At 37.1% G+C, this 22,444-nt stretch overlaps 1 protein-coding gene across 4 annotated transcripts; it reads right to left on the bottom strand.

Moving 5' to 3' along the window:
• Window positions 1–1,184: 1,184 nt before the first annotated feature.
• On the bottom strand, window positions 1,185–21,770 carry LOC125229499 (sideroflexin-2). 4 transcript variants are annotated; one of them, XM_048134347.1, is made up of 9 exons: window positions 21,635–21,770; window positions 20,826–20,986; window positions 18,496–18,666; window positions 8,120–8,321; window positions 7,430–7,508; window positions 6,049–6,136; window positions 4,884–5,009; window positions 4,652–4,699; window positions 1,185–3,241 (listed from the first exon to the last, which is right to left on the bottom strand). In XM_048134347.1, exons 2-9 carry the CDS (start codon window positions 20,981–20,983, stop codon window positions 3,130–3,132), a joined length of 984 nt encoding a protein of 327 aa, XP_047990304.1. In that variant the 5' UTR covers window positions 20,984–20,986; window positions 21,635–21,770; the 3' UTR covers window positions 1,185–3,129. The 4 variants fall into 4 exon arrangements, with proteins under 4 accessions (XP_047990304.1, XP_047990306.1, XP_047990305.1 ...); XM_048134349.1 differs by having other exon boundaries at window positions 21,699–21,757; XM_048134348.1 differs by having other exon boundaries at window positions 20,826–20,998; window positions 21,635–21,750.
• Window positions 21,771–22,444: the final 674 nt, after the last annotated feature.

Below are 22,444 nucleotides of genomic sequence, written 5' to 3'. Positions count from 1 at the left end.
TTAATTGTTTTGAAATTTTGTTGAACCCCCTAATCATTTCATTTTTAATCAGAATACACCTACAATAACATTGACTTTAAATTTTACTAGTTATGACTTAATAAAATCAAATATAAAATATACGCTCATATACACGTACATAACATAGACAAAATTCACAAAAAAAGAAAGTTATAACATTTTTTCAAGAATAAAATGTTTATATTTTTAAATTAATTTGTGACATTGCTCTGTAAAAGGCACCACTTTGTCAATTTGTATAAAATGTTAATAATATATTTATACCAGTAGCAATTTGACAACGAACTCTGTGGTACCTTTTTACTACAAAACAACACAAAAATAGATCAAAAAAGGGGGTAAAACTAACAAAATTTTAATTTTAAAATATTTTGACTTTACTAGGTGCCAAGACAGTACTGAAATTCTATATACTCGTTTTATCTAATCCGGTGCCTTAACTATAGTATATAAGCGTTGTGTACATTACTGCATGTATTTATATATTTCACGAGCTCGGTGGGAAGTTCAAAGTTTATATCTCGTGTTAAGATGTCGAATATAAATCTAAATATTTTATGTGTCGTTTTATTTCCTTATAAGTTCCTAGTAACTCTCTTTATAATGTGTAAGGACGGCAACGAACATGCATTTTTTTTTTGTTAAACCTGCGATTTCTTAATAGGCCAACTACTGGGGGCCGTCAACGTCATACAACATATTAGCCATACAATACATAGATCACAGGAAAAAAGTAGATAGTAGCTATATGTACCTACGTGGTAAGGGAAGGTTTTTTTGTGTAAATTAACATTAATTTCTCTAAGAAACTAGTCTTAACTCTTACTACTAGGGAAGAAATCAAATTATTTTATCTAATATTTTTTGATTTGTTGTTTTTCCAGTAGTCCCACTACTATATAATAATTATATATAAATTATAAACTGAAATACATAGATATCATGACGAAAGAAAAAACACAAGGCCCACTGGTGGCCGAGCCAGAAATCGAATCCGGGTCTTCAACTTAGCGGCAGCTAGGCGGGCGGGTGGTCTAATGGTAAGGACGTTAGCCACGTAAGCTTGATTGATTCGGGTATTCAAAAATAAATTTAATGTTTCAATAAGATTAGTGCAGAAAACAAAAAAATTGGTATATATGTGTCTTTAAAAAAAAAACAAGTTATTCTCTATAGGTATTTTATTGTCTTAGCCTTATGTTTGCCGTTCTAACAAAACAAGCAAAAAGCTGTCAATCGAAAACATCCGTGAAGTCTGTTTCAAAAATAAACTGTACAATTAATGGCACAATTTTAGGAAATTACTATTGCTTTTGAGCACAAAAGAAGACTAGAATATTTAAAAAGAGCGTTATAATAAATCACAATTCTGATTATTTTATTTGGATTCATTAGCGGAACTATAAATTCGACAGTAATTGACTAATTAAGTATACATTAAAAGCCCCTAATGTAAACATCATTCGAAATCGTTAAGTTTCGTTTTCAAATTCATTTGTTTAGATTTGTTAAGCTGTACCTCCAAAATGTCCCGCTTGGTGCGTTGTTCAAGATCGTATACCACAGAATAAATAATAGTAAATACACTACTTATACGTACAAAAAGGACCTTTCCTACAAAACATAAGTGTCAATGCAGGATCGAATCGTGTTGTTCCTCTCCAGGATGGCTTTTTAATTTTTTTTTCTTTTTTATCCCTTACGACCATTCAGGGTTATCAAAAATCACGCAATTACCTAATCTGTGGTAGCGCACGCAAAGCGACTTCAAGTTGAGCCAATAAATGCTACGTAGCATTAGCGTTTTCGAGTGATATTCACACCAAAGGTACTGCCCTACTCACTGCAAGTTTGAAATAGTATATTACATACCTAAATTAGCATTATTAGATTTAGTAACACTCTTAATTCCTTAGTGCGATTAAACAATAACAGCAAATGCATGTAAAAGCACAGACTATACATATTTCATTTAGTAATACCAATCGGAATGTATTGTTTTTAATATAGAGAAAAAAAATAAAGCCAAAAATAAACATTCCTAAAAAGAATTTTTAAAACAATCTTAAAAAGAAAATAAAAATTAATAAAATGAAGACATGATTTTAAAAGGTAAATAATAAATACCTTTTAATATAAAAAACAATACTGGTATACAATAACGCTTAATTGCTAATATTTCTGAGAAACGAAGTAAGTACAGCCTTAAAATATGATATCCTTTTTAACAAATTAACGTAAGCAACTTTCGTAATCGAATATAAACTTAAATACTTATATATACTTAAAAAAAAGAAATGTTGCACTTTGATTTCAAAAATATTCGATTCGATAAAAAAAAGTTTAAAAAAATCAGCAATTAAAAATAAACGCCAGTAAAGTACGCTAAACATTATCTTAAATCTACATTTCGGCTTACTCATCGTCTAGTATTTAAGACCATTTGATATGGCAACACTGGTCACCTATAACAATCACTGATACATATTTTGTCAAGGTTGTCTATGGACACATTTATAGTTTTAAAAACTCATTCCTACTCTGGATGTAGTAGTTTGTCAGAAATTCAGAGCCTTGATTGGACTAGTTAGAACAAAATCTCTCTGTAAAAAAAATCTTTGTTTATATTTTTCGACTCTTAATTATCTAGTCTTTGCGGATTTTAGCTTTTTCCCAAATAATTTGTGAACCATACATTTTATGAAATCCATTTGGAGCATTCTTCTAGGCCTCAGGGCTGTCCCTTGCAAACGCATTATGTTTCGTGTGTTGCGTTTTTTTTTTCGACATTTAAATCATGCAATCAATTTTCTGTGCATAACTCTGCACATTACCTCAGAAAAAGACCCTTTTACCACAGCCAATTTGGAGAATATTCGCGGGACACTGGTACGGAACTAACGGAACATTGGTAGACGTTTTCATAGAATGCTTCAAAATGTATGTTAACTTCCAAGATCCAGATATCATGTGAGATTTATGTCAACTTGTATGTGAGATATTTTTGTCACCTCTCAAGCATGGAGGGTAGAGGTACAAGCTCTCATATATTAAAGTGTCCATAGACAAGATACCACTTTCACATAATAACAACTACTTACAGCTACCTTACAAACCCTTGTTGAAGTATACGTATTGCGGAGGTTTTCCGTCGGTATTTTTCATGATTTCTTCGTAGTTTTCTGGCTCGAAGCGTTTGATGGTGTCCGTTGAGATTTTACTGAAATAAAAGTAATACATATATATGATAATGGATCACAAATTGAGCGAGTAGAAGAGGCCAGAAACTTGGGCATAATAATAGACAGTCAATTAAGGTTTGAAAAGCACGTAGCACAGTTGGTCAAATTATTATCAAAGCTGAACTACGGCGATGTGGTGTACGGACCCCGCCTGCAGCAGAAAACTCGCAGGTTAATACAAAGAGTTCAGAACGCTTGTTATCGATACTGCTACACAATTCCTCCAAGGAGCCATATCACGCCATACTTAAACAAATATTCTACTCTAAACGTGACATCACGTAGACATTTACACCTTGCTTGTCTTCTCTTCAATGTTAGAAATTGCAAGTCACCTGAATATTTGTACTCTAAAATAAATCAATCCTCTTTTCACCATCGACACGGCACTAGATATACTCGACGCTGCATCTTAGAATCACATCCTCATAGGACGATTGCCTTTACAGGTTGTTTTCGATATCTTGCGACCAAGTGCTGGAATGATATCCCCCCGCCTTTAAGAGACCTAAAATCCAAAAAATCATTTAAGATTCGATTTAAAAATATTCTCCTCAAGAAGCAAACAAATGGGATTCCATTCGGGTACTTGGTTGCAGATTTCAGAATATAATCTGGTGGGAACAGTAGTCAGACTAGGCTTACATACTTGCGACTTTAACATTAACACTATCTAGAAAACGTCAAACGATATGCACATAACATTCACACTATACACTTAACACTTTGTTTCCATTTTAACGTTATATAAATCGTTATTATATAAGTAATTATTTAAGTAATCTATTGTGATTGTGACCTGGGTTCCGGCAGAAAATCAGTGCTTCGGTCGAAAGAGCGAAGCGTATCACTGAGCCGCGACCCTTTTGTCCTGCTGCAACGCACACAGTTTGTATTTTCTTTTCTCTTTTTTGTTATTGTTGTTGTTTTTTTTACTGTCTCAATTGTATTTTACTGCTCTGTCTCTTTTTATGTTGCGCCCAATTTGTGTGTTTTAAATTGTGTATTGTATTGTGTGTGTTTGCAGTCTGCCAAATAAATGACTTATCTATCTATCTATCTACATATATTATATGAAAATTACGCGTAATACCTGGTTTCAAGTATTATTAAAACTGAATTTTACTATTGGAATATGATTAAAAAATACCTACTCACTAGTACTCACATATTTTTGATAGATTGATAAAATTGGTGTAAAAATATAAAGTGGTATAGTATACGAGCATTATATGAGCTGTCCCGTAAAAACATTATAAGTATTTCGTGTAACGATTTTTTTCGGCGTCTAAAACAGGCGATCATTTTTCTGTACATAAATTCTGCACTATGCCTTACCCTTAGACAAAGAGCCAATTAAAAAAAATACATTATTAAAATAGACTTACCATCTTTGCGGGAAGAGAGCACAGGCAGTCGGTACCATGAAGGTTAGACTGAAAAAGAAAAAAAAATTCTAGCATCACTTCATAAGCCGTTTTACGAACGCCGAGTTGGCATGAATGGGAGAAATAAACTGTGATTGTATGAGTGGACGCCTGTAACGGAATACAGTCCTAAACTGTCAAAAGCCACCATTTTATTCATTAGTGTGATACACATATTTGATTGTATACTTACAACATGCCCACAATAGCGGTTTGTATGCCGACATGCGCCCAGCGAATGCGTTGCATCCACGGTTTGTGTTCGATTCTCTCCATGATCACTGGGAGGAGCAACATGCCTGGCGCACACATTACGATCCTGAAAAGGAGAATTTATTGTTAAAGACTGACAAGATTTTATTTGACCCTGAAAGAGTGTCGCTATTAAGCCTACAAACCGCTTTCATATGGCAATAATGTGCCGACGTCATAGGTAATGGGGACAGAGTGTACTGGTTACCCGTTGATATTTGTAGAAAATTAAAACAGGGTTCTAGAGAATCAAAATTTAATAAGCAAGGTTTTAAGACTCGATACTTTCTTCTGAACAGCCTAAAATCCATGAATCTTGTGCCTTAATCGAAGTCATTGATGTTTATTTTCTTTTTGCGTGGGACCTTGTTTTGTACTGGTGGCAATTTTATGGAACGGCCTCCTTATTTGTATAAACATTCTTCATTGCGATGAAACCGTTAGAAAATTTAAAATATTTCCTTCTTGTTTACATCACTCACATTCGATGACTTTCGACGACGGGTGTCAAACAGTAATCCTTGCCAGTAAAATAAATTAGTTCAGCTGAAAATCCGCAACAAATAAAAACTTGTCAGGCTATAAATTTGTGAATAAATTCTTCAATAATTACCACTTAAAACGGTAAAATCATGAATCCGCAACAGGCGTCAATACTTTATTGATAAAATTTAGTAATCTTAGTCCTTTGCTATCAAACGCAAATATCAATATGAATAAAATATCAAAGGCTCAGAACTATAGAAGAAACAAGTTCATCTATTTGTTGGGCCGAGCGTGTCAGATTTTGTACTGACGTCGTTACTTGCCTGTGATTGGAAATATGTCTCAGGCCCTTGACTGTTCATAATCCTTGTGTTTTGGCAATTAAAAAATATCACAGCATCATATGTCTTTCTTGACTTCAACTTACAAAAATTTTCGCCCGAAATCTATAAGCTGAGAGTAAAGTAAAGACGGACAAATCAGTGGATTTGACTGAGTTCATTTGACATGCTAGGTACTTTTGCTTGATCTATTTGTATAAATTTTCTTCTGGGCCTTTGCCCATCATTTGATTCTTTAATCATCGTAAGACTTTTCAATCCCTAACGTCTCTAACTCACCTAGACGTAACCACTTGTGAGATGCCCTTGGCCGGGGCCAGCTGTGACTTGCCGATTATCTTGCCATTCTCATCCGATACTTCCAGACCTGTGAATAGATAATTGGTCGGATGAAGCGTGCATAGCGGTAAGAGCGTGCGACTTTCAATCCGGAGGTCGCGGGTTCGAGCCCCGGCTCGTACGTTTTTCGGAACTTATGTGCGAAATGTCATTTGATATTTGCCAGTCGCTTTTCGGTGAAGGCAAAGACATATATAAATAAATAAATAATAAATAAATATTATAGGACATTCTTACACAGATTGACTGAGGCCCACGGTAAGCTCAAGAAGGCTTGTGTTGTGGGTACTCAGACAACGATATATATAATATATAAATACTTATATACATAGAAAACATCCATGACTCAGGAACAAATATCTGTGCTCATCACACAAATAAATGCCCTTACCGGGATTCGAACCCAGGACCGCGGCGCAGCAGGCAGGGTCACTACTGACTGCGCCAGACCGGTCGTCATATATAACTCCGTATAGACCGATAAAGTCTAAGAAAAAAACGTACCTCAGTACCATACAGAAAAAGGTACGGTGGCCGAGATGGCATTACAGTTACACCTTTGGGGTACGCTCAGCTAGATGGCGCTAATATTAATATTTGACATTTTAAAACATATCAAGCTAAGAATATGGGCCAAATTTTCAAAGCTGAGGTTCAAAGTTTTAAGCTTGTGTCAAGAGGTGGCAGTCTATGCACTGTGATTACACATTTTACTTCGACAGTAACTCTCTATAATACTCGATCCTCTTTGGTGAAGGAAAACATCGTGAGGAAACCGGACTAATTTCAATAAAGCCTAGTAGTAAGGGATCTTCAGGTTAGAAGGTCAGGTGGCAGTCGCTTTCATAAAAACTAGTATCTCCGCAAAATCTTGAGGTTAATTGTCAAAGAGGACCCCAGGCTCTCATGAGCCGTGGCGAATGCCGGGATAAGATAACTCAAGGAGGATGATGATGGTGGATTTTTTTCGTATTTCTCGTTAAAATAATAAGGTTTTAATTACTTAGGTACTGGTTAAAAACCGAAATAAATTACATATATGAAAGAAAAAGTGACCAAGTCCTCTGGTGCCTGAGGCTGGAATCGAACCAGCGTACTCTCCTATCGCGGGAGATGCCTCTTAATCCGCTCGGCCACCCAGGTCACAGCCGTCGAGGTCGAAATTATCTCTCATATGAGTAATTTATACAAGGACTCGTAGCGCCCTCTGTCCATCCCTAGGGCAGAACGGTATGGTTCTTGCCCCCCGTGTGATATTTTCAATAGATTATAATTTAACTTGTGTTCATTAGAATAGGTACTGGTTATTTATTTTACATACCTTTTAGAATTTCGTTCTGTCGCATCAAAGGAATGTTCACCCAGTTGGCGGCAGCCACTGCTACAAAAGGCACGAATCTCTGAAAATAAAAACGATAACAAAAATTAATTTATTCAGAGACCATATTCTTAAATCCGCAACGCAGGCTTCATCAGGTGAACAATAATTATAGTTATAGGTACTAATAATTGAATACTATCCATCTCACATCTTAAAACTTCGGAACACCTTTACCAATAATGGTTCAGACACTCACTTTTTTTGATTTTTGTAGTAAAAGCTGTTGTAAAAACACAAGACAGGGTTTTTGTGTTTTTAATGTGTGCGGTGGCTATAGAATTTTTCATAGTGAAAATGAGGAACAGTGTCTTTTCAAAAGGACTTATTTCTATAAGTCAACGGAGGTTATTTTTATCTATGTCTTCCTAGAGAAATAAGCCTTGTTGACTTATAGAAATAAGTCCTTTTGAAAAGACACGCCTCAAATGATTACGCCCGTTTAAATTCAAAGTCAGCGCCGTTGCCATGGCAACCGAATCAACCGAGGTACTGAGACATAGGCGACGCCCACTTGTGTCGTCGTGAGAGGCGAGATGGCGTTGCAACTAGTGCAATTAACTAATTATAGTGATGGTAATGACGACGATGGTAATGATTCCAAATTTAAATATGGTAATGACAGTATCTTACCGCTAAGATAGGGTTCTTAGCGCGCTTCTGCACCACAAATTTGAACGTCAGCGCGGTTGCCATGGCAGCCGATGTGGCAGAAACGTAGGCGACGCCCATTTGCGTCGTCGTTAGAGGGGAGTTGGCGTTGCGATTGGTGTAGTTGACCAGCGCGTTGAATGACTGGTTCACCCACTGCCAGAATACTATTGCTGTGCCGGTTCTGAAAAAGAAAAAAGTCAATTACATTTTTTTTGCCCATAGGGGATAATTTCATAGAGTTCGTAGATGCTATAAAAGCTTGAATACTCCCTCGGTGTGAATCCTGTACAGTCGACTACAAAGAGATGAATCCATTTTTTCACCTTATTATTATGCAGTAAGGTGAAAAAGTGGATACATCTCTTTGTAGTCGACTGTACATAAAGGATGAAAGGAAATTATATTGATATGCCCTTACAGGGTGTCACATGTATGTATACATACATAGTATACCTTTATGTTCCACTCTATCCATGCTCGTAATGTAATATACAATAAACGATTCTATTGTAAAAAAAAATATTTTCACCATTACTCTTGATTCTTCAAAGATGGATGAGAAAGAGTGCAAACTAATTACATAACAATTTTAACTTGATGCCCAACGCCGGTAACGAAGTTTGTCTCTTCCTTCCTGCCTTGAAACCCTCGCATCCAGTACAACGCTCAAGAACTCCTTAGAACCACTCGCTACGCTCGAGGTTCAATTTTGGCACGTGCGGTTAACAACTTTGCCTCCATTTATACAAATAACTATTACGCATTTTTTTGCTTCCGGGCGGATCGTTCAAAGTCCAAAAAAATTTCATTTCGTCAGTGCCAAGAATTTAAAAATGCCTAATTTCTTACTACTACATGTCCTTGAAAACGTTCATGACAATGGCCGCGTATGAATGTTATTTTAAAAATACCTGTTAAATACGTGAGGAACCTGCCAAAACGTTGGTAGTACAGATGCCAAAAGTTTTGATCGGCTAGCACGTGAAATTGATGTCGAGCATTTGTTTTTAGGTCAATTGTACTCAGAATCACGAGTACTTTCAATCTCACTGGGAGACAAAAAGTGTCCCAGAATTTCCATACATTTTTGTTACTTTCCTCTTTTGTTACCCCATACAACATGTACGGAAAATGGTAACAAAATAAGAAAAAATCGTACGGGACAATTTTTTTAACTACTAGGATTGAAAAAGCTAGTAATTCTGAGTAGAAATAGTATTTTTTTTTTTCAAAAATATCACACTTCATAAAAGTGGCAAAAAAAAAAGAAATGCTCGTCTAGCAATTGTTGTATGAGTCAACCAGAGAATTCTAGCCTATTTCGTACGACGCATATTTTTTAACCCCCGACGCATAAACGACGGGGTGTTATAAGTTTGACGTGTTTGTCTGCGTGTGTGTATCTGTCTGTCTGTTTGTCTATCTGTCTGTCTGTGGCATCGTAGCTCCCGAACGGATGAACCGATTTGGATTTAGTTTTTTTTGTCTGAAAGCTGAGTAAGTCGGGAGTGTTCTCAGCCATGTTTCATGAAAATCGGTCTACTATGTCGCGGTCGGGGGCTTTTTCAAAATTTTATTAATGTAATACATTTTTTAAATAGCCTATGTGTCCCACTGCTGGGCAAAAGGCCTCCCCTATTTTCCGCCACTCGTCACGGCTTTGTGCATGCTCCCGCCAATCGCAACAAAATGAGTCCAGGTTTTTCCGCCATCTCATTTTCAGCCTACCTCGGCCTCGGGTAATTGGTGGTGCCCATTCGGTCGCTATTTTGGCCCATCTGTCCCACACAATCCCACTTGAGCTTGGCTGCCTTTACACCCACATCTGCGATACATGTTTTGGAGCGCAACTCAGTGTTCCTTATCCGATCGATTCTGCGGACTCCGAGTATGCTGCGCTCCATTGCTCGGTGGCAAATCTTGAATCGGGACTTTTGGGCTTCTGTTAATGACCAAATTTGGGCGATCAATTTCGTTGGATTGCCGGTCATCGAAGGATGTTATCTGGCCCATGTAGGTGTATTTGTATTGGTCGACATACTGTAAATCCAGCCCATCTACCTTGACCCTATGTTTCGCGACAATGGTCATCAACTGGGTTTTTGCCCTGTTCATTTCGAATCCGACTTCAAGACAAGACTGGCTGTACTAAGGTCTTGTAGCATTGTGTCTACAGGTGGGGTGCAGTAGGTGAGAACAAGACAATGTCATCGGCGAAAATATAATACATATAATATGCAAAATTGTTAGCATATCTCTCATCGGCGTTGAGTATCTGTTTTATTAGAATAGCGAATCAAATTTTGCATATACCTACCTACACGCATAGTACATAGATGCATCCTATGATGACATTTACGGTCAGGCACATGGGAAATTGGTTACGTAGTTTGTAATTTGCCACTTTATTTTCTTATTTAAGCAGCTATATTATTTAATAATTTGATAAGTATATTCGTCATTTAATAAAATAACATAAGGTACAGCGGGGCAAATCCCAACTTGGGGACAAATGTAACTGGTCTATTTTTTCCATATTTTACAATGTTTGCATTATTAAATAGTGTCCACCGATTGTATATGGTAGGCTTGTTCAGTGGATACGTGTAGAACTCAACACCATAGTGTAATAATGGAAAAAATGGATTAGTTACAATTGCTCCCCAGTCGAGATTTGCCCCGCTGTACCTTAATAGGATTTAATGTAGTAGGAGGTAGGGCATAGCGAATGATATTCCGCTTTGTGTGGTAGGGCACAGCACAGCGGATATCGTCTCGCTCGAATCTAGAGCAGAGTCCAACTGGGGAAGTACCTCCGCCTTACAGAAGACCGCAGCTAAATAGCACTAGACCCTACTCATAGTGTTGTGTTCCTGCCGGTGAGTAAGGCTGCCAGAGCTCAACGAGGGTGCGGTGTGCTGATGACGGGAGGACTTACGGAACTAACTTGTTCCGTCTATTGTCCTTTGAGTCGTCGGCAACCCGAACCCTGGAACTTGTACACTCCTTTTTGCTGTGTACTTAACACAACACACATTGTACTTAACACAGCAAAAGGGAGTGTACAAGTTTCTAATGGGGTGGCAACGCGCATGTGACACTGTTTGAGTTGCAGGCGTCCATAGGTAACGGTGACCCCTTTACATCAGGCGGACCGTATACTTGTTTGCCACCGACGTAGTATTAAAAAAAAAAAATTTACGCGTGAAATACGAAAATCTTTATTTTTTTAAACCATAAAAAATAAATTACACATAGTTATTTAACTATTCCGTGACATTCAAACATCGATTTAAACTTTCCTAGATACACTATCGCCTACAAATTCGACACTCAAAAGTGTCCGATCGCTAAGTTGCAAATGTGTGCGTCTAGTTGACAAACGAAAACTTCGCAATGTAGTAAAAACTACTTTCATTTTTTTACAAAAACAACGTTATTTCTTAGTACTTAAAGTTCAATTTCAAATGCAAGCAATTGGCGGTTATGACATTAATGAATGTGATCATCGCGAAAGCCATAAAATTTTATTACCGCAGATCGCAGGTGTGCATATTTTTAAACAAATCTACGTCTTATTGCAACCAACATAAGTTTAATTTCGTTCGCGCTGCAACAATCTAAACGCCATTTTTACATTGGGAACGAGGATGGACAGAGGCATCATGGGAGTCGCGCTATGAGATGAAAGGCGAGAATGAGGAAATTTGCGGTATTTTTGCGAAAAACTGTTTTAAAAAATCCTATTAGATAGAAAATTTCTTAAGGAACAAAACGTTTGGTATAACATTTTTCGAGATTTTGCGTATTTTAAGCGAAAAAAAATGAGTTTTTACTGTATGATATTTTTATTGATATTATCTCAAACAAAAAAATATATAAGGTACGGCGGGACAATTTGGACTGGGGGAAAATTGCAACTGATCAATATCTCCACGTTTTGCAATGTTTGCATTATTAAATAGAGTCAACTGAGGTATATACAGGGTGTCCCACGGCGATGCCACATGGAGGGAAAGTACCTTAAATATCGTAGATAGCATATTTTGCTGAAAGAAGACTTCATTTTATTTTCTAAACTTAGTAAAAGTGCATTCAATTTTTTTTAATTTTTACTATGAGGACTTATACAGGGTGTATTTTGATAGCGGGTCAGTAAGGCCGATATGAGATCCCGTAGTCCTACATGAAAATAGTCTAAGGGAACCATCCATCAATTTCAAATTTATGAAAAATGGCATTTACAGATTTTGGAAAAAACATACAGGGTGCTAGAAAAAGGGCATTTTTGACAAACTTATATATATATATATATATATGTGTGTGTGTGTGTGTATGTATGTATATATATAACATACGTGTGTGTGTGTGTGTGTGTGTGTGTGTGCGTGTAGTGAGTGTATGTGTAGCGATTATGTGAAGGTAAACAGTTGAGGGATTGTATGTGGTGTGTGTGAGGGATGGTGCACTTGGAGAATATGAATTAAGTAGCTATTAAAACAAAGAAGAATTGAATGATGACATTAATTTATTATTCTACGTAATTTCTTTCAAAGATTTGTGTGGGTAAATCTTCTCTCCGCTCCTCAGCTATAATCTTGCGCCATTTTTCCCTTTCAACGTCTTGTTTTGAGAATCTGGAATAAAAACCTTTTTTATTACTTAAAAACGAATTTGCTATTCCCGGGTTGTTTCTTTTTATAATTAAAGTAATTTATAAGATATGTATTAATGTTATTGAATTGAAATCATTTATTTCAGACTTATTGGTCCATAATAATAAATAAATACATACATTATTAATATGAAATAGGCTTCTTTTACAAAAAATATAAATTAGCGACTCCATCATTCCATTTTTAACTATGTTCCACTTCAACTATCTTTTGTCGCCGTCCGCTCATTACTAGTATAGCGCGAGAGAAAGAGACAAACTGCGTAAGACCAAATCAAGGAATTTACTTCAATTATTCTAGAAAATAAATGTTTTTAGTAAGTTAGGAAACCATTTTGGCCATAAATGCATAATATTATAAAATTATTAACAATTACTTACCTGAAATACGATACGTCATCCTTTTTTAACGTATATAAGGTGTTATTTTTGCACTTTTTTACGGAGCACTTCGGCATGTTGCCGACACGGCGGATGAAGCGCTACTGACCGCCCAATTGTGCTTAGAACATTTTCAAGCACAATTTGCTGCGGACACATTCTAAGCCGTGATGGTGCATCTAGGTAGTTTAGATCGATGCATTCAAAGTACAAATCTATAAGGTGCCTCCACACAATGTTTACACGTGAAAGCTATGTTTACAGAAACAGGCCGGTTGACACCTGCGGTACAAAGTATAGTCATGTCATTGTGTGCGTGTGTAAACCATCGTGTTTTAGAAAGCATATCCCGATTGATTGTCTCCGTGTCGTACATTTCCGGAAGAATATGGAATAAACCATGAATTAGTACTTTACGATACAAGTGCGGAAAAAGGAAGTTCGAGACGAGTGGCGATAAATTAAAATTACGTCAATTCGTCCGATTCGTCGCTTCATTTTGCCGTGAAAGACGGATAAACAGACACAAACACCTTCCCGTTTATAATATTAGTATCGATAAATAAATAAATATTATAGGACATTCTTACACAAATTGACTGAGACCCACGGTAAGCTCAAGAAGGCTTGTGTTGCGGGTACTCAGACAACGATATATATATAATACATAAATACTTATATACATAGAAAACATCCATGACTCAGGAACAAATATCTGTGCTCATCACACAAATAAATGCCCTTACCTGTATGTATCCTCAATTGACCCCCATACAAGTAAAATTGGCAATAATTTGAATCAATTATTAGATTATAATTAGAAAATAAAGTGGAGTTAATTTCTTTTGTTTAAAAATCGAAAGAAACATGGTAATTTTGTACTAGATTAGGTCGTTGAACCCCAAGAGGTATGACATGCATAGTGCATAATATGACCTCTGGACCTCTGTTGAGAAATTCGATAAAAGACGTCGTTATACTTTATCGCGACATATGGATACGTAAATTTATAGATCAGTTTCTTATCATAACATGTTTCAATTTTAGATTCATAAGTAGAAGTTTGTTTACTCATATATTGACTTGTCTTTGTGTCTTCAACTATCTCATAATTCTTATAATAAACGATTATAAGATATCCGCCCTTCAATGAAAAGTAATTACTGAATAACATGACCTATAATGCTTTTATGACATAAATATAGGTATTGATTGATCCATTGAAATCGTACATTCAGCCTTGCATCAAATGAGGTAGTTCTAATTGGTGTTTCATATTGTTGTATATGCAATAGTGATGCGGCATCTAAGTTTTCCACCTCGAAAGCCAATGGGGTCATTATTAAATACACGAAAAACCTTAAAAAATTTCAGCATTTGTGATTTTTTTCAACAAAGTACCCATCAGTGGCGGAGCGTCGATACAACTCGATTCCCAACGGGTTCCCTAAAATTCTCTAGTATCTGTAGAAGTCCATACAAAACAGATTTCAAAAACCCCTCCGGCTTTACCAACGAAAATTTTCACGCCCCGCCACTGGTACCCATGGTACGGCAAAAGTCACTATACACAATTTAAAGTAGACAAAATTTGTAATTAAATGAGACTAATTTGGTCTTGGTACGCCAAATAGTTTCGAAGATTCGGCTTCTCAAAGGTTCGCAATATGAAGTAGGGTTAGTTAGTGAAATAAGCGTAGTTAACGATAAATGAACTAGACTGGACCTTCGAATCCACAGCACTCCTTTAGGAGAAAGCTTACCGAGGTAGTATGTCTCTGTCAACTGATCAGGAAGGTCAAAATCATCATCTGATCGGATCATCAACGAGTGGTTTACCAACATTGGTACCCACCAGACCTGGTACATTACCGCAAAATTGTCCACTGCAGTAGGTGCAAACAGCTGAGCTGTTGACACTTACTTTCTCGCAACCACAACTGCTGGTACAACCTTCTTTGTAAGTACAGAGAATTGTTCATTTTAAGCAGAACCTGAGGAGTTGGTGGTTCCAGCTTCGGTTGAGAAATGAAGCCTTGTGGACTACGTAAGTATTCATCTTCAGTATGGATTAAAAAAGATTATACACCTCTGAACAGCTCCAACTACTTTTCCCTTTTGTCGAAATTGTGCAAAACTTTGAATGGCTGTATCTTAGTAAATATATGGCTTACCAAAACAAAATTATATTCATAATAACGATAATTTAGTAGAAAACAAATTGTTCATAGCCACTTTTGCCGTTCAAAAAGTTTTTGGTGGTAAAATTTAACTAAAGTCAGAAAAGGTTATAAAATTTTACGGATTTTCATGAATTTAATTATGACTATTATGAATGGAAGGGTTACTGGTCAAATGTCTCCTATATGCCGATGACCTAGTATTACTTGCGTCGTCGGCCGAGGAGTTACAACTGATGGTAACAAGAGTGCATGCATCCTTCGAGAGGAAAGGAATGAGAATGAATGTCAGTAAGACGAAAGTAATGGTATTTGAAAGAGATGAGATTATGACAGATTGCGAAATTGAGATCGATAATGAAAGTTTGGAACAAGTGAAAGAGTTTGTGTATTTGGGAACGTTGTTTACAAGGGACGGTAAACATGGAAAAGATATTGAAAGGAGAGTGAATGCTGGGAATAGAGTGAATGGAGCACTAAACGCTTTTATGGGCAGCCAGAAAGTGTCGCAAAAAGCACGTCTGGCAGTGCATAGAGGAGTTTTGGTGCCTACACTTATGTATGGTAGTGAAAGTTGGGTGTGGGAGAAAAGACTTCAAAGTCAAGTGAATGCCGTGGAAATGAGAGCGTTAAGAAGCATGGCTGGTGTAAAGTTGAGTGATAGGATCAGAAATAGCGTGATAAGAGAGAAGTGTGGAGTGGATGTAGATGTGGTGACAAAGATTGAGATGGGTGTGTTAAGGTGGTTTGGGCATGTAGAGAGGATGGATGAGAGGAGATTAACGAAGAAAGTATATGAAAAAGGAGTGGAAGGGTCAGTTGGTAGTGGAAGACCTAGGCGAACTTTTCTTGATCAAATCGGGGAAATATTGCAAAAAGGCCAGGTCAGAAGTACTCGAAACCGACGAGCGTGTATGAGAAACGTTATGAAAGTGTGTGAAGCGAAAGTGGTTTGTCAGGATCGTAGTAAATGGAAATCCGTGATCTCTGCCTACCCCTCTGGGAAACAGGCGTGATTGTATGTATGTATGTATGTATGTTAATTATGACACCATGAGCTTTCGAGGTGGAAAACTTGGATTTGTCATTACTATTTCACCTCTAATAATATATAATACAAATTAGAACTACCTCATTTGATGCAAGGCGACACCCCTTAATTGATACGATTTCAATGGATCATATGAATCAATCGACAATTTAATCTATATTCATATCTGATGATAACTGTATTAACAAGCAATATTGCCCAATAAACATAACTAATAAGATAACATTTTATGTGTTCTAATTATATACTTACTTAATAACCTAACCACAAAATTAAATTTTTGAAAAAAACCTCGACTTAGTGGACCGATTTTCATGAAACATGGCTAAGAACACTCCCAACCCCCCAACTCAGCTTTCAAACAAAAAAAAAGAAATCTTAATCGGTTCATCCGTTCGGGAGCTACGATGCCACAGACAGACACACACACAGACAGACAGACAGATGTCAAAACATATAACACGCCATCATTTTTGCAACCATCATGAGTTATGCATGATTAATTACGGGTTTCTTCGAAATGGAACCCTTTTTAACCCCCGACGCAAAAACGACGGGGTGTTCTAAGTTTGACATTTCTGTCTGTCTGTTTGTCTGTGTCTGTGTGTGTGTCTGTCTGTGGTATCGTAGCTCCCGAACGGATGAACCGATTTAGATTTCGTCCTTTTTGTTTGAAAGCTGAGTTAGTCGGGAGTGTTCCTAGCCATGGTTCATGAAAATCGGTCCACTATGTCGGGTGTTTTTTCAAAATTTTATTTTTGTAGTTAGTTTATAAGTTCAAGTTCATACGAAGGCAACGCGTGTATATGTGTCAAGCAAGTATTTTTATCCTACCTTGACAGAATACACTTCAAGTTTCAACTCCAGGCTTTGTATGTAGATTGTTACAAAAATAAATTTACCGAACAAAGAAGTTTAAGGGCCGGACGCACCGCGTTTTTTTACGCGTCCGCACATTTTTCATGAAACTTTTTTGCGCTCGTAGTACAAAAGCATGTATGCAACCATGTAGGTGTGCAAAGGTCTAAACCCCGAACGTTTAAATAAGCGGTGTGCATAGGCCCTCGTACCACTCTAATTTATTAATGGATTCCTCATTATAAACGCATTTTTCAGTACAGGTGGTGTTTTTATTACGCATTAGTGTGAGAAGTGGTTCATTATATGCCAGGGCGAAACTTCGGAGGGCCATCTGTACTGAAAAACGTCTTACGATACGTTTGCGAAAAGAAAGTTCGTAACTCGTGTCGATTTAAAACACTCCTTCCGGTCGTGTTTTTCTTTATCGCTACTAGTTTCGAACTTCCTTTTTATCGCACTATTATCGTAATGTACTATTGTTTAAATTTCCTATAATAAAAAAATGCTTTGTTTTATAAGTAGCACAGGGGTCACCAAGTTTCTTCGGACATATTGGTCCGTTCCAGACGGCAGTACAACGAAACGTGGTCCACATTAGGTTGGATATGTTACGGACTGCGGTCCGCCAGTTAGTGACCCCCTGACCCTTTAGCACAACTTGCCTTGCCGCGCGCGCGTCTATACATCAAGCGCGACTTCAAGTATGGACTTACGCGCGACAAGGCAAGTTGCACATTTTCTATATTCTTGTTGGTCATTAATTGTATATGTATGTATTATTTCCACTTTAATTTGTATTTCATTTCACAGCAATGTATATAATTATATTTATAATCAAAAATTGTTTTCTCACCTTACTTTAAAATTACCTTAACCTATTTCTTCATTTATACACATTTCTTTATTTATTTAACTGTAACGTGATCTGGGTGCCGGCAGAATATCAGTGCCTCACTCGAAAGGGTGAAGCGTATAGCTGAGTCGGAACCCTTTTGTTTTTGCTGCAATGCACACAGTGTTGGTAAGCATTTTTTTTATGTTGTGTACGTAACTTTAAGTCAATTGTATGTTTTTTTTTTTCTCTTTTTGTTGTTCTGTGTTGCATTTGTAATTGTGTGTTATTGCAGCATTCAAATAAAGCTTTTATCTATCTATCTATCTTTCTTGCGCTAAAGGGTGTAGGATAACTAAATAAACCAAGCATTACCTGTACCACTGCAACATAGCCCCAGTGACGAGACATCCCCCCGGCATCTGGAAGGACATGCGGCCAAACACATTCTGCAGCTCTCCGCTGTCCGGGTGGAACGCTGATTCGTACAGTTGCTTGGCCCGGACTACTTTATCCATAGGAGTGTTGGCGGGCTCTTTGCCTTCTCTGCAATGGAAGAAATTGTTATAATGTGGTTATAATAAACCAAGGACCATATAATACGGGACAGATTACCATACAAAAAAGCTTACCCCTGAAATGTATGGGCCTTTCAGGCTTAAAACTAGATGGCGCTGTTTCGCAGCCTGTAAGTAGCCAAAACCATATTTTCCACAAATATTTTTGCGTTATTTTTTATAAGAACAAATGACATGCTTCTTTTTTTTTAGTTATCAAGCCAATAAAATTTGTTTGTCCCTTTCTATCCCATCGATACATCGGAAAGGGACAAACAAACTTTATCAGCTTGATAACTTTACAGTATGTATATGAATAAGGGGGCTAATAGTTAAATATGTAGATTTAGCCTCATCGTGGTAGGGTTTAGATTTTTCAGCAAGGTAAATATCAAATTGTCTTAATATAGCAACAGAAAATCTGCAAATTTTATTAAATAATATTTTACCCTATCAAACATTTTATGGTCTGCAGAGAAATTATTCTAAAACTATATTGCACAAAATATTTTACTGTACATATTGTACCTTTGAAACATATTTTACAATGTTTAGATAACTAGTTTTTGCCCACGGCTTCGCTCGAGTTAGAAAGAGGCAAAAAGTGGCCTATGTCACTCTCCATCCCTTTAACTATCTCCACTTAAAAAATCACATCAATTCGTCGCTCCGTTTTGCCGTGAAAGACGGACAAACTAACAGACACACACACTTTCCCATTATAATATCGCCGGTCCCAAGTAACACTGTCGGATTTGCAAAATGACTACTTTCCAGCAGAGCCAATCAACCTTATTATCAGAGGGCGGAATTGCTCATGGCAAAAACCAAACGTCAATAGAGTTGGAACGTTAAATTTTATCGACATTTTCAGCTATCGATAAATTCAGTCACTTTTTACATTTCTGACTTTAACATTGACCTTTGATTAGGTATTCCACCATTTGATTTTGACCTCTTTGATTAGATTAAAAGTAAATTGTATGACATTTGATTACCGTTTCTGTCACTAGTCCTTTTGCAACTAATTCACGTTTGAAAAAATGGTTATTCCAAAACGAAACAGTCAACAAATGCATTAAAGAAGTATCCTTGTCTTACATACGATGAAAACAACTCAATAATATACTGATAATTTCAGTTTAATCGATAGTCGATAAAATTTAACGTTCCAACCCTATTGACGTTTGATTTTTGCCATGAGCAATTCCGCCCTCTGCTTATTATATTCAATGATTGAGTACTCTCTAGGTATATATACAGTATTTATATATTTTTGTTTAAGTCCCAACATCACAAGCCTTTTTAAACTTTTCCGTGGGACTTAATCAATAGTAGATCTGTGTAATATTGTCCTATTTTATTTATGATGTCTATTTAACTAAGTAAGCATTATTAGCCATTCCATGCACGGACATAGCAAATGAATCTTTAAAAAAAACTCGCGACGTAAAGTTACAATAGAAAGTGCGAACGTGCGTTCCGTGTGAGAACACGCCCCACCCCTGATTAGGCCGCGAACTCGCGGCCGCCAGCATGTACTTGTAGCGCGGCGATAAAATCGCGGAGTGAGCCGCCCCTGGCGAGATTTACTTGTATCTTTATATGAATAAACTAACAAAGCTGTTTTATAGCAATCGACAAAGTGGAACGTTTTGCCGTGCACACTCACAAATATGTAGATTTAGCCTCCTCATGGTCAGCAAGTTAAAAAAGTTAAATATAAATATCAATATCAAATTGTCTTAATATAGTAACAGAAAATCTGCAATTTTTGTTATACAATTGACCATATTGACCATTTTGTAGTCTGCAGAGAAATTATTCTAAGACTATTGCACAAAATATTTTACTGTACAATCGCATTAAAACTGTACTTTTGAACATATTTTTCACTGATCATCATCCTCCTTGCGTTATCCCGGCATTTTCCACGGCTCATGGGAGCCTGGGGTCCACTTTGACAACTAATCCCAAGATTTGATGTAGGCACTAGTTTTTACGAAAGCGACTGCCATTTGACCTTCCAACCCGAAGGGTAAACTAGACCTTATTGGAATTAGTACAGATAATTATTTTGAAAGCAAAAAAGGCTACAGTTAAAATAGTTATATTCTTTAGCAACAATATCTTTAAGTAGGTACTCACTTGTACTTAAAATACAATTCCTTGGCTTCATGAAGCTCTGACTCCGGCACCAAAGACAGTAGGGGGTTGGAGATGAAAGCAAAATGCTTGAATCTGCCCACGAAGGTGCTCTGGTCCCAGAGTGGCTTGGTGATGTCTATCCTCATGTCAGATGCCATTTTCTAGAAAAAAAAACTGGCATCAATCAAATCGGGTCAAAAAAAGGCGGCAAATTAGAAAAATTAGGGGCTCCCTGGCCAATCATCTACATAAGATACTTGCCTTCCTAAACCTGATATTGGCGGAATCATCTACCAGCCACAATACTTAAAAATTAATTGAAAATGTAGGGGCGAAGGTTTAATTCCCATAGAAGATTTGACTTTCGCGCCTATTCTTAGTACCAAGATTGGTTGAAATTCTTTAATAAAAAAGTTGGATTACTTTTTATTCTTTTTGTACTAAAACTATAAGTCACGTTTTTAGACATACAATATCAAAACTTATTCATTATTCCAAATTGTAAGTTTTTACAGATGATCAAAAAATAAAATATATTATATGATATAGAAACAATTACTGCAAGGTGGAAAATTTTCAATCATTAATAGAAATTATAGTCAAAATTATTAGGTTATTTGTTTCACAGCTTCTCGCAAAACCAGTGATGTAATTTTAAACACAGAGACCTTGAATATTATTAAGCATATGCAAAAAAACAGGAGACCTGTTTCACATAAGGCTCAAAACAATTACGATTATGTAAGCTTAGCTAACTGCAAACAATAAAACACGTAAGAAACACATCAAAATTCTAATATGAGACTTACCACTAATTATTCTTTATTTGAGAAATCTGTATTCAGATACTAAAGTTTAATAAATAGCGCCTACTTTGCAAGCAGCTCAACTCGGCCGGGCCCAAAGCAAACGAACCGTATTAACACCAACTGTCAAAGTCAAACTACGAAGACAACCGGCGACGTAATGCTAGTGTACCATTAGTGTACGACAAAGATCCGGTAATATCGATGAAATTACGCACGATCAAAATTTCGGCTCCACCACTTGGCCACCACCACTGTTTGTTAAGCTAGGAACATACTACGCGGACGTCCGTCGTAAAACGACCGCGACCGCGACCTATCAGTGTGCACGGAACAAAACATCCAGAGAGCCAGATTTCGATCGGACGTCCGTGCGCTCAAGGCCACGTCCGCGTCCGTCGACCGATAGTTTGCACGGTTATGTGTATTTCCATTGTCCAGATTCCCGTCCGCGGTCGATTTACGACGGACGTCCGCGTAGTGTGTTCCTAGCTTTAATGATGCGGTGCGGTCGTGTTAGCACTTTATAAAGCTAGGAACATACTACGCGGACGTCCGTCGTAAAACGACCGCGACCGCGACCTATCAGTGTGCACGGAACAAAACATCCAGAGAGCCAGATTACGATCGGACGTCCGTGCGCTCAAGGCCACGTCCGCGTCCGTCGACCGATAGTTTGCACGGTTATGTGTATTTCCATTGTCCAGATTCCCGTCCGCGGTCGATTTACGACGGACGTCCGCGTAGTGTGTTCCTAGCTTTATACCAAGATCATTCACATACCATCCTGTAAGTGGCAGCAAAAAAAAGATA

This window comes from Leguminivora glycinivorella, chromosome 9 (genome assembly GCF_023078275.1).
Source record: "Leguminivora glycinivorella isolate SPB_JAAS2020 chromosome 9, LegGlyc_1.1, whole genome shotgun sequence".
NCBI classification, from domain to species: Eukaryota; Metazoa; Arthropoda; class Insecta; order Lepidoptera; family Tortricidae; genus Leguminivora; species Leguminivora glycinivorella.
Note: the sequence above shows the minus strand (reverse complement) of the source record. Positions and strands in the feature narration are given on the sequence as shown.

What these genes read in the sequence shown, in the direction of transcription:
- LOC125229499 (XM_048134347.1), bottom strand. Translation starts at nt 20,983, where the DNA reads ATGGCATCTGACATGAGGATAGACATCACCAAGCCACTCTGGGACCAG. An exon ending in GCTATGTTGCAGTGGTACAG is followed by an intron (nt 8,322 to 18,495) that starts GTAATGCTTGGT and finishes TTTCTTTTTCAG; the next exon opens with AACCGGCACAGCAATAGTAT. An exon ending in CTAAGAACCCTATCTTAGCG is followed by an intron (nt 7,509 to 8,119) that starts GTAAGATACTGT and finishes TTTTATTTTCAG; the next exon opens with AGATTCGTGCCTTTTGTAGC.